This window comes from Mobula birostris, chromosome 10, assembly GCF_030028105.1.
Source record: "Mobula birostris isolate sMobBir1 chromosome 10, sMobBir1.hap1, whole genome shotgun sequence".
NCBI classification, from domain to species: domain Eukaryota; kingdom Metazoa; phylum Chordata; class Chondrichthyes; order Myliobatiformes; family Myliobatidae; genus Mobula; species Mobula birostris.
Window position 1 is genome coordinate 10646241 of NC_092379.1, and position 15948 is coordinate 10662188.

Below are 15948 nucleotides of genomic sequence, written 5' to 3' on the forward strand. Positions count from 1 at the left end.
CACAGACTCCGAAGGAAGTCGAGAGGCTGCCGTGTTTTCTTTGCAATTAGATTTATACAATGTGTCCAGGACAGGACTTCTGAGATAGTGGCACCCAGGAATTTAAAGTTACTGACCCCCTCCACCTCTGATCCTCCAATGAGCACTGGCTCATGGACCTCTGGTTTCCCTCTCCCGCAGTCTGCAATCTGTTTACCCTGCAACCGTGCAGCAACTTGGTGGGCCGAACGGTATTGCTGTACAACACACACAAACGCTGGAGGGACCCAGCAGACCAGGCAGCATCTATGGGAAGGAGTAAACGGTTGACGTTTCGGGCCAAAGCCCTTCATCATTTTGTGTGTGTTGCTTTGAATTTCCAGCATCTGGAAATTTTTTAGGGTTTGAATTGCACATTCTGGCATCTGCAGTTTCTCGTGTCTAGTCTCTTTCACTAGCACTTCAGTCTCCCAGTTAACTGGTAGGGCACACCTCTCCCTTGGATTCCTTATAGGTAACTTTCCCCTTTCCAGGGTGGGTGGGTGTGCTGCTGGTGATTTTGGTCGATGGGGTGGGGTGTTGCATTGTCGGCAATTTGGGGTTGGGGAGGGGGGCTCTGCCAGCGGTTTGGGGTCCCGAGAGAGGGAGGGGGCACTGCCGGCATTTTGGGGTCTGGGGTGGGGCAGAGGGGCTGTGCCGGCGGTTTAGGGTTCGGGAGGGGGAGGGGGCTCTGCTGGCAGTTTGGGGTCCGGGAGGGGGAGGGGGCTGTGCTGGCGGTTTGGGGTCTGGGAGGAGGAGGGGGCTCTGCTGGTGGTTTGGGGTCCGGGAGGGGGAGGGGGCACTGCTGGCGGTTTGGGGTCTGGGTGAAAGCGATTTGGGTTGGGGGATGCTGCATCTGAAGTTGTGAATTGACACTGAGCATCTCAGTGTGTGGTGCTCACACCTGGGCCGACCCTTGCTCCAGTCCGTCTGTGTGATCTGTTGTGTGGTCACCTGGGCCCAAGACTGCTCATCTCCTTCAACAGTAGATAACATCTCACCCACCAAAGCAAGGTGCACTGTCTGGAAGAGGCCAGAGCAACATATACACACGCAAAGTGCTGGCAGAGCTCAGCAGGTCAGGCAGCATCTGTGGAATGAATAAATTGTGGAGGTTTTGGGCCAAGGCCCTCATCAGGGCTGGGACGGAAGGGGGAAGTTGCCGGAATACGGAGGTGGGGGAGGGAAAGGAGGGCAATCTAGTAGGTGATGGGTGGGAGAGGGAGGTGAAGTAAGAAGCTGTTTGGTGATCAGTGGGAAAGGCAAAGCACTTGAAGAAAGAACCTGATAGGAGAGGAGACTAGGTGACGGGAGAGAGGGAAGGCGGAGGAGCACTAGGGGCCTAGCTCATGAATCTGCGTTACTACAAATAACTGCATAAATACAGCTGGGAGAAGTAGAAACTAGAACCTTTGCTGTTGGTTCACCATCTGGGGTTTTGAAGCTTGAGATTTTCGTACTGGATCCTGAGACACTGTCTGACGGCTGCTCCCATCTCACCCTAGGTACTGGAGGACAACGACTATGGCCGTGCTGTGGACTGGTGGGGCCTCGGGGTGGTGATGTACGAGATGATGTGCGGCCGGCTGCCTTTCTACAACCAGGACCATGAGAAACTCTTTGAGCTGATCCTGATGGAAGAAATCCGGTTCCCTCGCACCTTGTCCCCAGAAGCTAAATTGCTCCTCTCAGGGCTCCTAAAGAAAGATCCCAAACAGAGGTAAGGGCGTTGAGGGGCATGTTTCTTAAGATCCCAAATCGCAGTGTTGTAACTGTAAATGACGTCACCCGAGAGTCACGACTGGTAGATATAAAAGTCATACAAGTTTTTATTTGGGACACACACAAGCTGCAGTCTTAGGAGTCACTCGTGAGAGAGAGCGAGAGAGAGGGGGGCTTCCCAACCCAACATTACATTACATTTTTATATGTTAAAGATCCTAGATAACAGGACAATTTCTAAAATTACAATGCACTCATAATGCTTTTGAGTTTCATGTAATTTTTCGACCATTTGGGTCTTCTCACCAACACAGCCAAAATGAGTGTTAATTACCGTGGTCTCTGAGTCATATTCATGCAGTGGCGTGTTGATTGCACTCATGCATATGCAGACATCTGAAGTCAGTTGGATGTTTCCTGTTCTGAGCTGCATTTTAAATTTAATCTATAATCCATATTCAGATCTGAAGATTGGTCGCTGTTGAGATTAGTATTTGCTATGCACCCCAACTCCAGAATATACCCTAACAACAGCTCATTCACACTACCCCAGCACTCCAGTGTCGAGTCGTAGACTTTCTCCCAAGGACTCCCTTTCATTCTGTCTGCCGTCTTTTGTTTCAAGTAGCATTAAATGCACAATGCAGACCTCCCCCAGCTTATTCGTGCCTGGCTTGTGTATAACCATTGGGTGGCAGGGTGGACATGCGTCTCTACCAAAGGAGGTGTAAGATGCTCCTTTCCTCCGCTAGCCTGCAGGTCACCCTTGGGCAAGGTGTAGCTCCTGGCCAGGTGGACAATCTCTGAAGAGTATTGATAGCGGCTGGGGTCACCCGTCTTGTGAAGACACTGCCCAGAAGATGATGATGGCAAACCATGTGAGACCATGATCATCTTCGCTAATAGACATAATGATGATGTATAGCCCACACATTAGGTACGGATTAGTAGCATAGGGGTTAGCATGACACTTCTTCCCATGGCTGCTTGCTTTCCTCCACAATTGAGGGTTGGTGGGTTAATTGGTCGCATGAGCTCATTGGGCCTGATGGGCTTGTTATTGTTGCAAAATCTCTAAATAAAAGTAGAAGCGTTTGGGAGACCGGCAATCTTATTTGGTGGTTGTTATGGGGCTGCCGGCACCTGCTGTATGGGTTCTCTTGTTGTGAGCTGTTCCTCTTGCTCTATTTCAGTGAAATGAAACCTAAGGGGGATTGTTCCATGTCGCAGAGTTCAGCCTGCATTGTAATAATTCAAAGTAAATCTATTAACAAAGTACATACAGTGCATTCCTGAACGTACCTCATCTTTTTTTTTCTTTGCCTGCTACTGAATAACAAATACTCCTGTACTTCCTGAAGTTTCACTGCACCATTGGCAACTATGCTATCAGCCCAGTCCTTTGCAAACACTGTCATCCGTAGCACCTCAACGTTAATCCTATCGTCCACTCCTGAGGAACATTCCACCACTGGCAGCCAAAGCTTCATCTGCCAATCCTTAAAAGAGTCTGCAATTCCCTCCGTGAGCCACTGTATCTGCAAATAAACAATTGGTCGCCTGCCTTAATTTCCGGATGTGACTTGTGACGTCTCAAAGCTCTCCTTTTTGTTGATTTACCTATCCATCCACCCGCATCCCATCCCGTCCTGATGAGGTTCTTCTGGCCCTTCGAGCCACCCTGCCCAGCAACCTGTGATTTCAACCCTAGGCTAATCACGGGACAAGTTACAATGACCACGTAACCTACTAACCGTACGTCTTTGAAATGTGGGAGGAAGCCAGTGGACCTGGAGAAAACCATGCGGAGAATGTATCGATGACGCCAGAGTTAAGCTCCGATCTCCAACAGCCCGAGCTGTGATAGCGTCACGCTGACCTCCACGTTACTGTGGCGCCCGCAGGTCATATTGGAGCAGACCTTCTCGGGTCACGTCAGAGCAGACCCGATGGGCTGAATAGCCTAGTTCTGCTTTTGTGAGTTATGGTCTAGTTTCCTACTTTGGGGAGGGAGGGAACATCGACTCAGACTATGAGGCTGGCGCTGGGCGTTTTCATGCCTTAAAAGACGCAGATTAGAAGTCTGTGTGGGGCACCACTCCTCGCACAGACACTAGAGCAGTGTGTGGTTAAGTGCCTTGCTCAAGGACACAAACATGCAGCCACAGCTGAGGCTGAAACTAGTGACCTTCAGATCACTAGACCTTAACCACTTGGCCACGTGCCCAACACACTTTAGACTTGATGTAAATAAGCCGTTTATGACGTTGGTCCCACTGAACCCTGATCCCATTGCTCAGGATGATAAATAGCTTCCTTCTGTTCATTCAGGGACAGCTTTAAGTATTAGTGTCAGCTGACTAAGGACCTCAAGATGTGTTGTGGGAGGGCGAGTGACCATTTGAGTTGGCAGATGTAAAATTGGAAATGGATCAAACCTGATATTGTGAGGCCTCTGATGGTCAGAGCTGACCATGGATGTTGTGTCCTAGCTGTCTAGATACGCAAGCCTGGGCAGTACGATGTGGAGAGTGAGTTGTTGCCCATACAGCAAGCTCTCCCTCTCCACACAGCTGATGAACCCAAAGGAACGGCAGAGACCGATACAGTTTGGCACCAGCAGCGTCGCAGGAGTTGCCAGTCAGCGTTGAACTTAATGTAGGGCTGCCTTGGGGACTCCAGCTCCGGATTTTTCCCTTGGGGCTTACTCCCAAAGCCTTCTGCATGAATGGGTACAGTCACCAGGCGGCAGAGCTTTGAGATCAGAGTTTTCTTTGTCCTAGATGATCTGCCAACCATGCCTGAGGAGACCCGTCTGCCCAAAGCGACTGGTTTTCAGGTGTCTGTAACCTGCCGTTGCCCCTTCTCCTGTCAGTAAAGCACTTCCATCGGGCCTAGCAGCTAAACCAGACGAGAAGGCCAGGAGCTGGACCCGGTTGTCAGAGGCTACTTGAGACTCATGCCATTGGGAGCTTGTCGCCAGTGCCTCCCCCTTCCCCGGCTATGACCACCTCAAGGAACCAATCAAAGCTGATGTATGTGGAAGAGGATTCTAGGACGCTGTTGACCTGTAGCGCCACAGTAGTGTAGTTGTTAGCGCAACACTATTGCAGATCTCGGCGTTGTAGGTCAGAATTCATTTCTGACGTCACCTGTAAGGACTCTATGCACAGTCGCATGGGTTTTCTCCGAGTGGTCTGGTTTCCTCCCACAGTCCAAAGATCTACTGGTTAGTAGGTAACTGGTCATTGCAATATCCCGTGATCAGGCTAAATAAGTTTTGGGTTTCTGGGGGCGTGGCTTGAAGGACTGGAGGGAGTGTTCCACGCTGTATCTCAGTGTATGACATCATTTTACACGGTATCATATAACCTGGACGATCGTGGTCTTTCCACTTCTTTTCTACAGAAGTGGTTTGCCATTGCTGCCTTCTGGGCAGTGTCTTTACAAGGTGACCCCAGCCATTATCAATACTCTTCAGAGATTGCCTGGTGTCAGTGGTCGCATAACCAGGACTTGTGATATGCATCAGCTGCTTGTATGACCATCCACCACCTGCCCCCATGGCTTCTCGTGACCCTGATTGGGGTGGGGGTTGCGCTAAGCAAATGCTACACCTTGCCCACAGGTGACCTGCAGGTTAGCGGAGGGAAGGAGCACCTTATGCCTCCTTTGACAAAGACATATCCCCACCCCGCCACCCCTCTTCAGCGCCTCAATAAATATATAAATAAATAGATACTGTGTGACCTGAACGGTCCGTTAATTGTTCTCGTACTGCTTTGGGTTCTCTTGGTACCCAGTGGGTCCCAGTGAAATGGTCCAGATGAGGTCAGGGAATGTCTGAGGGAAGAATCTCCACACACATCAACGCCCATTGACTGGAAGTTTTCCTGCTGCCCTTTCAGGCTCCCAGGCTGAGCTGGTACTTCGTCCCAAGGTAGCCTGCTCTGCTGAATGAACAGTCCCACCCAGCCTGGAGGGATGCGGTTTGTCAACTCGGCTGTCGGGTGTCTGGTCACTGGGCCGTTGGACAGCAAGATGAAGGGAGGCAGTTCTACAGGGGTGGCTGAGCCCAATTTTGGTGTATTTGCACAGAGCTGGTGGAAGTACCAACTGTATTCCCTCAGCACCATCAGCCTCGTAGAGTCAGAAGCAGGTCCTTCAGCCCACTGGCCATCAACAAGGGGTCATTTCGAAGGGGATATGCCAGCGCAGGTGGTGCATGCAGGCTGGATTTCTACATTTAAGAGACATTTGGATAGGTGCACGGATAGGGCTATAAGTCGATGGCAGGAAGCAGTTTAGATGGTTCAGCATGGACCAGATGGGCCAAAGGGCCTTTTTCTCTGTTGTAATTCTCTGTGTCTCTGGTAGTTTATTTATACACAGGGGGTGGCGATGGAGGCAGCAAGAGCCGTTAGGAAGGCACGTGAGTGTAAGGGAAGTGAAAGGATGTGTACACGGTGTCAGCAGGGGGGACGTGGGGGCAAGTGGCTGCTGAGCTCAGGTGTGGTCTTTTGCGATTGAGGGTTCCGGAGTTACCCAACTGGACATGGGAAGAGGGGTTTAGTTCAGTGGGTTATTTAATTGGTTTGGCCCATCATGGTATGCCGGAGGCCCCGTTCCTGCGCTCTACTGTTTCTATAGGTACATTTAATGTATACAATATACCTCCTGAAACTCTCTTTCTTCACAAACATCCATGTTCCCATTTATACTAATCCTACGCAAATCTCTTTATTCTCAACTCACCTCCTCACACTCCACCTCTCTGGTGATGATTTGTAGTCGACCAACCCACACGTCCTTAGGGCTTGGGAGGAAGCCCCACCGTCCAGGGAGGATATGGAAACTCCCTCTGATCACAGCTTGTCGTGTGATCCCAACAGTGCACTTGCTTGACCAATCGAGTCAGTCGCACGGCCGTGGGCCCAAACACAGGGCGAAATGAGGTGCGTCCTTTGGAATGGATGTGACGGGGACATTGGGGGGGGGGGGGTGGTGTTGGCTGAGGTCAGATGTGGTAAGTGAAATGGGTGTGCGTCTCTGCGATTGGGGGTTCTGCAGTTGTCCAACTGGACACGAGGGGGGTAGAGGGTGCAATACTGTGTAAGTGTATATCTAGGACTTGCACAGCCCTGTAGCTGGTTGGACCGATGTGTGGATTGAGTTAATGATGTTTTCTTTCCCCTCACCCCCAGGTTGGGCGGGGGTCCAGAGGACGCGAAGGAAGTGATGCACCACAAGTTTTTCGTTTCTGTTAATTGGCAGGATGTCGTGGAGAAGCGGGTGAGGGTCCGAAGTCATTCGCAGCTCACTTATTGCTGAAGAAAGATGAGACGGGGGGTGGGCATGGCTGGTTGGGGCAACCTGAATGGGATCTTTCTCAACGGTCTGTCAGACTGACGGGTCACACCAAACTCTTGGCACTGCCTTGGATTTCCAGGCAGCGCGCGCGCCTCTGCTTGAAGCTCAGGCTTGATTAATGAAACCTTGCAAACAACGTTGGGGTTGCTTGCTGACCACGGATACTGCCTGGCCTGGGGAGGGGAGGATAGAGGGGGCCCCTGTTCAGTCTGAGCCCTGCGTCAGTGCTACTTGGTATGCAGGTGTCGCTAAATGGGTCTCTCAAAATGTGTGCGAGAGACCCAGTGGGAGGGGTTGTACAGTAAGTGGGTCCTACTCCATTCTGTGGGGATGACCATAGGACATGGGAACCGAATTGGGCCATTCGCCCCGTTTGCTTTGCCACTTGATCATGACTGACCCATTCCTCCCTCAACCCCATTCTCCTGCCTTCTGCCTGTAACTTTTCACGCCCTTACTCATCAAGAATCTGTCAACGTCTACCTTAAACGTACCCAATGACTTGGCCGCCATAGCTATCTGTGGCAACAAATTCCACAGATTCATTGCCCCCTGGCTAAAGAAGTTCCTCCTCATCTCTGTTCCAAACAGACTTCAATCTATTGAGGTTGTGCCCTCTGGTTCTGGACTCCTTACTATAGAAAACATCCTGTCCACATCCACTCTGTCGAGCCTTTTCAACATTTGACAGGGTTCAATGAGATCCCCCCTCATTTTCCATCAAACGCTCCTCATATGACGAGCCTTTCATTCGCAGAGTCATTTTGTGCAAACCTCCTCTGAATCCCCTCTAATGACAGCACGTCAGTGCTCAGATGAGGGGCCCAAAGCTGCTCTCAGTGCTCCCACTGAGGCCTCGCCAGTGCTTTATAAAGCCTCAGCATTACATCCTTGCTTTTATATTCTAGTCCTCCAGAAACTGATGCTTGTGGTTACTGCCCAAGGAACTGGAGAAGTGCTACCTGAGGGCTTGGTTCTGATCACTGCTGGCTTTATAGACCAGGAGAACTTTGGGTGGTGTGAGGGTTTCACAAACACTGGGCTAATGACCCCTGTTCTCCATTAACTCTCTCTGTTCCAGCTTGTGCCACCTTTCAAACCCCAGGTTTCCTCGGAGACAGACACGCGATACTTCGATGATGAGTTCACAGCAGAGACGATAACAGTCACCCCTCCAGATAAGTGTGAGTAACTTGTCTGCGAGGACTGCTTTGAACATTCTCAGAATCCGGTTTAACATCACTGTCATATGTCATGATATTTATTGTTTCACAGCAGCAGTACAGAACAAACCCGTAAAATAAATAAATAAAGTAGACACGCACACACTCAGAAATCTGGTGGCAGAGGGGAAGAAGCTGTTCCTGAAATGTTGAGTGTGCATCTTCAGGCTTTTGTACCTCCTTCCTGATGGTAGTAATCAGCTGGACCACCAAGCAGAAAACTTACTGAGACATTAATATCTTACTAAACCATCAGCTAGGTTACATTTGAAATATTTTGCACAGTTCTGGTTGCCTCATTATAGGAAGGATTTGGAGACTTTGAAAATGTTTACCAGGATTATGAGTGTATTAGCCATAAGATTCAGAGTACATTTATTATCAACGAATGTATAAATTATACAATCTTGAGATTAGTTTGCTTAACAGGCAGTCTCAAAGCAAGGAACCAAAATAACTCAGTCTTTAAAAAAAAGACCAACCCCCTGTGCCCACAGAGAAAGAGCAAAAAAAAACAAACAAATCATGCAAACAACAAGCAAGTAAGGTGAGGTAGGACAAAACTAGATTGTTTTTCCGAGGAGTTGGATGCTGGATGATAGAAGTTCATAAAATTGAGGCATATACCAGTCTTTATCCTAAATCTGTGAGGGAATAACTTGCATGTGATTGGGGAAAAGTTTGAAGAAATTTTACAGTATTAGGTGCCTGGAGCACTTACAGTTACAAGAAAAAATGTTTATGAGCCCTTTGCAATTACCTGGTTTTCTGCATTAATTATTCTTAAAATGTGGTCTGATCTTCATCTAAATCACAATAATAGACAAACACAATCTGCCTAAGTTAATAACACACAAACAATTGTACTACTTCGCGTCCATCATTTAAACAATCACAGTCTAGGTACAAAAGAGTATGTGAACCTCTGGGGTAATACCTTCTATAAAAGCTATTTGGAGTCGGGTGTTCCAATCAATGAGATGAGATCGGACGTGTGGACTGTAGAGTTGACCTGCCCTATTTATATAGAAAAAGGACGCACAAAGTCAGGTTACTGAGAGAGCCTGCTCTTCTCAAGAAAGATCTGTTTATGTGCACCGTGCCGTGATCAAAACAACTTTCAGAAGACCTTAGAAGAATTGTAGAGATGCACAAAGCTGGAAAAGACTACAGAAGCATCTCTAAAGACCTGAGTGTTCATCAGTCCACGGTAAGAGAAACTGTCTACAAATGGAGGAAATTCGGTACTGTTGATACTCTCGCTAGGAGTGGGTGTCCTGCAAAGATCACACCAAGGGCACAACGTGCAATGTTGAAGGAGGTGAATAAGGGTAACAGCAAAAGACCTGCAGAAATCTCTAGATCTTGCTAAAGTCGCTGTTCATCTGTCCACTATAAGAAAAACACTGGACACGAATGGACAGAAGGACACCACGGAGGAAACCACTGCTCTCCAAAATAGACATTGCTGCATGTCTCAAGTTTTCAAGGGCCATCTGATATTCACAGTGCTTCTGGGATAATGTTCTGTGGACAGACGGGACAGAAGTTGAACTTTTTGGCAGAAATGCACGTTGCTGTGTTTGGAGTTAAAAGGGCACTGCAGACCAACACCAAAACCTCACCATGTGAAGCATGGTGGAAGGAGTATCACGGTTTGGGGCTGCTTTGCTGCCTCAGGGCCTGGACAGTTTGCAATCGTTGAAGGAACAATGAATTCAAAATTGTATCAAGACATTTTACAGAAGAAAAAAAATCACAGGAGAAAATCTGCAGGTGCTGGAAATCCGAGCAAGAGACACAAAATGCTGGAGGAACTCAGCAGGCCAGGCAGCATCTATGGAGGTAAAAAGTACAGTCGACATTTTGGGCCAAAACCCTCAGGGTAGCAGTCCGTCAACTGAAGCTTAATAGAAGTTGAGTGATGCAATAAGACAATGATCTGAAACACAAGAGTAACTCAACAACAGAACGGTTTTTAAAAAAAAGAAAATTTGTGTTTTGGAATGGCCAAGTCAGAGTCCAGACCCGAACCCAATTGAAATACTGTGGTATGACTGAAGAAGGATGTTCATGCAAGATATTCCAGAAATAGATGGCGCGACGCAGCGCGCGCAGCCTCTCTGGTGAAATGATATCGTATTTGTTAAATAGGGGCCGTGCACAATTCTGATTTGATGGAGATGCCTGTGAGACTACGGAGGAACATCTGGAGAAACTTCTGAAATGCCTGGTTCGCCGCCGCTGCTACTGTGTGATTGAGAATCTCCAAAGGGAAGGCCCCAAAATCCTCGGCTTTGCCTGCTGCTGGCGGCCGGGGCCGGGGTCGAAGCGTTCGGCAGAGATGGTGCTCAGTACTCGGTGTCGGAGGGCTGGTCGGAGCTCGAAGTTTTCAGACGACTCAGAGTTGGACTGTGGTCGGGCATGGCAGGGAGAGTTTTCTTCCTTCTCCTGTCTGCGTGAGATGTGGGACTTTCGAGAGACTTCGAACTTTTTAACTGTGCTCATGGCCTTTTCTTCATCAAGTTATGGTATTGTTGCACTGTTGTAACTATATGTTATAATTATGTGGTTTTTGTCAGTTTTTCAGTCTTGGTCTGTCCTGTGTTTCTGTGATATCACACCGGACGAATATTGTATCATTTCTTAATGCATGCATTACTAAATGACAATAAAAGATGACTGCGTGTCCTCGTAACCTAATCTAAACAAATACTGATGAACTGAAACAGTTTTGTATGGAGGAATGGTCTAACATTCCTCCTCGCCATTGTGCAAGTCTGACCTGCAGCTACAGAAATCATTTGGTGGAAGTTATTGCTGTACAAGGGGGTCACACCAGTTACTGAAAGCAAAGTTCACATACTTTTTCCAACAGATACATGTAAAATGGGACCATTTTTCTCAATAAATAAATGAACAAGTTTTTTGTGCTATTTATTTAATTGGGTTCTTATCTAGTTTTAGGACTCGAGTGAAGATCTGATCACATTTTAGATCATATTTATGCAGAGAGAGACAATTCTACAAGGTTCACAAACTTTCTAGCAGCACTGTACTCTGGAGGTGGTGGACGAGAGCAGTGTTAGAGGCATTTGGATGTGAACAGGTGGGGGGCAGAGGGTGCTTCAGGTAGGTAGCAAGCTTGCAGCCTGCAGAGCCAGCCCTGCTCATGGATTGCCCTCTTCTTGCTGACCTCTGAACCCTCTTCCTCTCCTGCAGTCAACCTGGACCTGATGGAGAGCGATCAGAAAGCACACTTCCCCCAGTTCTCCTACTCGGCGAGTGTACGTGAATAAAGCCTGCGACAGTACCAAGCGAAAAGCCCAGGACTTCCTCCTCCTCATCCTGGAGAAGGCAAACGCATCATGATCCCAAAACTCCAGCTTTCCCAACGTCCGCCTGCAGCTGCCACCTCGGGGATCGCAGGAGCGCCGGCACCGCTGTACGGGGTCTTCCCAGCAGTACAACTTTTATTCTAGAAATGGTTTTTATATATGTGTGTGTGTGTGTGTGTACATATAACATACTGGCAGTCTTTCTTCCACTGCTGTTCGAGCGTCAGTTTGGGCATGTTCGTGCAGATTTTCAAGTGAAACTGTACAGCGAGGTCAGGCCTCCGCGGAGTGGGGGTGCACGGACCACCTGCGAGGGCGCCAGGCCGAGTAATACCGCTATTCTACATTTACACTTTGTTCCTTCGAGGACGGACACACACACACACACACACACACACACACACACACACACAACCCATTGAGGTGCTAGTGGGGGACAGTGCTAGTGCTCTGACTCCCATTCCTGGGGCAGGCGGAAGGGACGGTGCTAATGGTGGGGAGGGGCTTCCTGGGCGTTTTTGCAGTTTATTTTGGTCAGCAGAGGACGACGGTGATTGTGGGCTCGGATGGCGAACTCCTTTGCTCTGCTTTTGCTGCCTGCGGCCAATTGTGTTTCCACAGCTGAGTTTTTGTGGGGGCCGGTTGGGAGAGGGAACCTCGGCCAGGCAGCCCACCTCCTTGGGTTATGGCGTCTGTTCGATTGTCTAGTTGACACTGTAGCACAGCCCAGCTGGTCGAAGGGAGTGTTCCCAACTTTGCACAACAACCTGCTCCCCGTGGCTTTGCTGAGCTTAACCCAGAGCAGCCACCCCCTACTCCACGCAAACGTGGCGGTTAGCACTGTGCTGTTACAGCTCGGAGTTCAAATCCGATGTCCGTTGTAAAGAGTCTACATCCTCCCCGTGGAACGTGTGGGTTTCCTCCAGGTGCTCCAGTTTCCTCCCACAGTCCAAAGACGTAACAGTTAGTAGGTTAATTGGCCACTGTAAATTGTCCTGGGTTGAATCGGGGGATTATGGAAGAGCCCACTCGACTCTGTATCTCTGTAAATAAATAACTCCAATCCCCTGCCCAGCGGTCCACTGGTGACGTGGAGTTGGGGAGAGGAGCAGGTGGAATTGTGCTGGGTTTCTTGCTGTGGGTTGGCAACTGCTCTGACTGGGCTGTTGGTCCTGGTGCCTCCACAGTGCAGGCAGGGAGTTCCCACTTCCTCATCGTTTTCCTCTCCCCGCACTGCCTGATCGATCTGCACACGTGAGCACCTGTGGATCAGTAACTCCTGATTCTGAGTTCCACCATCCAGTCCAAGCAGTCGGCTCTGAGACAGTAGAACTGGCCCTCTGTGCCTACGCTGTCTACGGTGTGTGACACGATGAGCTAGCATCGCCGCTGCAGATCACAAAGCCGTGTTTGTCTCCAGCACATCAGATGCAGTTTTCACTTCTGCCCTGGTTTGTCTTCCCAAAGTGCCCCTCCGTTACTGTGACTAATCTCACTCTATGGTGTGACCCTGGGCACCATAAGCAATGAAAACTTCCTCATTAGCCTGTTTGAATCATCCAAGTCCCTGCACAATCCTCCTTCAACCTTCCTTAAAGTGTGGACGCACTTGCGTGTTGAAATGTACTGTAGATCAGTACAAGGTCCTTAAAGTACAGCACCAGAATTAGGCCATTTGGCCCATCGAGTCTGCTCCACCATTTCATCATAGCTGGTCCATTTTCCCACTCGGCCCCAATCTCCTGCCTTCTCCCCATATCCCTTCATTCCCCGACCAGTCAAGAATCAATCTTCTGCCTTAAATGTATGCAAGGACTTGGCCTCCACAGCCACCTGTGACAACAAATTCCACAGATTCACCACTCTCTGGCTAAAGATATTCCTCCTCGTCTCCGTTCTAAAAGGGTGCCCCTCTATTCTAAGGCAGTGTCCTCTGGCCACCACTCGCCACGTCCACTCTTTCAAGACCTTCCAATATTCAGAGGGTTTCAATGAGATGCCCTCCCCATTCTTCTGAGTTCTAGTGACTACAGTAGCATTCAAACGCTCTTCATAAGACAAGCTGTTCAATCCTGGAATCGTATTTGTGAACCTCCTTTCTAAGATGAGGGGCCCAGACCTGATCTCAATCCTCCAAGTGAGGCCTCACCAGTGGCCATTGTCAAAACTCGTTCACTTGCTCACGCCATGCTTTTAAGCCAAAGTTGCTTCAAACAGCAAAGAAACTCTGAACTTGTTGGTAGGCTTAATATTACTAGTATTTAAATCTAAAACTTGAAATTAATGTGAAATTTCCCCTCTGCCCACTCATTAGCTTCTAGGGAGCAAGCTTCACCCTTGCTGCCTCGGCGAGGCAGAGAGCTCTAGCTGCTGAATCTCTGACCTTTACTAAGCCCTCCTTCTCTGGCTGTTTACCAAGTAAACCTTTCCTGTCCTTTCCCACACCCTGCTGCGTCACACGTGCAGATCCCAGACAGTGTCAGCGAGCGCGAGCGCTTTCCCTTCCCGCACCCCAGAACGTGCTAACCCGCCTGTTCTTGGGGCAGTAGGAACGGAGAGGTAGGTGGTCGGAAGGTGTGTGAAGTTCTCTCCCCCTTTGTTTTCCGAACAGACTAGCAGAAACATTTTAATACAAGAATCCCCGAAGCTCTTGCAGTGGAACACCTAGCCTTACGAGTGTGGTGTGCTTTACCCACAGTTACCCCACTAGAATTAAACCTCTTGGCAGGTCAGTAGTTGCTGTTTAGAGGGCTTCCTGCCCTGCTGGCAGGGGAACACCCAGTTTGGGAAGGTTTTCTTTTCCCTGCAATTTTGTAAATGCCCCAGGATGGAAAATAAGTTTATATGTAAACAACAGAGCCATCCCTTCAGTGTGGCAGCAGGGGCGTGTATGCTTGTATGTTTATCTGTTTGAAGGATGTTGCAGTTCACCTTGAAGGGGCATTCAAGGAACGTCTGTGATTAAAATCCCAGCCGGGACTTTTGCTCTCCAATTGGCTCCTGCGACGTCCGGCACCACTCAACCGCGAAGCACCAGGTTTTCTCTCTGCCGTCCTCGGAAAGAAAACTTTTAGCTCTCGATTCGTATCCGTCTCTTAAGACGGCAGCAGAATTTGCTTTGGGGGGGTGTGTGTGTGTTTGGGGGGGGGAGGAGGGAGGAGGGAATTTTTTATGCTGTTGTGAAGTTTTCAACGCCAAGCATTTTCAGCATTACAGCCCCGTTACCGTGAGGCGGAGAATCGGCTGAGGGCTGGAGTGGGTCGGGATTATGTGATGTTAGTTTAGCTGCAGGATAGTAAATATGTAGGGACTTATTCAGATGTTAATTTTGTCCTGTGTTAGGTACAGATCAATATTTATTGAAGGTACTGTATTGACAACAATCAGGTCAAGAGTGTTAAGGTGGATTTCTTTTTTTTAAACTGAGTGCATTTGGTACATGTGTTCATGATTGGGGGCGAGCTCGAGGGAAGAGAGGTCATCTCTACCAATAAAATTCAGCTCTGTGTCAACTCGTGAGATGCAGTCCCATCGAGTTGCCCCGGTTTTCACAGATGTACATTGTGAATATATCAAACCCAAGCAACAGCTCTTGCTTGGGGTTCGATCTTTCCCCACGTTCAATTGTCCTTTTTACCTCTTTCTTTTCTCCATTTAAAGAGAACCTTCCTGTGTGTGCTATGTTTCAGTTGCCTCTCACTCTTGTTACCAGAATACAGTCCTGGCATTTTAACACCGATCGTGTGGTCGCACTGGGATGCACCCCTAGGTTCCCCAAGCAGGGAGCTTGTACTGAGCTGACCTATACCTGTGCCGCTGGTCGCAGTGACGGCTCTGACTGCACTGACTCGTCTCTAGGACCCAGCGGAGTGGGTACACGACTGAGCTAGAGTCCCAGAAGGCCCCCAAAATGGGGTCCACAGGCCCCTTGCTTAGTGGTATCGGTCCATAGTATGAAGAGAGTTGGGAACCCCACAAGAGGAAATCTTGCAGACACTGGGAATCCAAGCCCCCCACACTGGAGGAACTCAGCAGGTCAGACAGCATCTGTGGGGAAAAGAGTAAATAGTGGACGCTTCGGGCCGAGCCGTGGGTCACGAAGAAGGGTCTCGGCCCGAAACGTCGACTTCATTTGTTTCCGCAGATGCTGCCTGGCCTGCTGAGTTCCCCCAGCGTTTCGTGTGTGAGCGCGACACACAGCTGGTTTGGGGAGCCCTGCCAGTGCTGCGGGTCTGAGAGGTTGCCCCCGTTTGACCCATCGGTGTACAAAAGGCACA

General features: G+C 49.2%; 1 protein-coding gene across 3 annotated transcripts in view; it reads left to right on the plus strand.

The window, feature by feature from the left end:
• Positions 1 to 14664, plus strand: part of LOC140203813 (RAC-beta serine/threonine-protein kinase) — a 155920-nt gene extending 141256 nt beyond the window's left edge. For all 3 annotated transcript variants that reach the window (XM_072269901.1, XM_072269900.1, XM_072269902.1), the window contains 4 exons: positions 1524 to 1738; positions 6945 to 7032; positions 8192 to 8294; positions 11556 to 14664. In XM_072269901.1, the coding sequence (XP_072126002.1) occupies positions 1524 to 1738; positions 6945 to 7032; positions 8192 to 8294; positions 11556 to 11632 (483 nt within the window). In that variant the 3' untranslated portion in view covers positions 11633 to 14664. The remainder of the gene's footprint in view (positions 1 to 1523; positions 1739 to 6944; positions 7033 to 8191; positions 8295 to 11555) is intronic.
• Positions 14665 to 15948: the final 1284 nt, after the last annotated feature.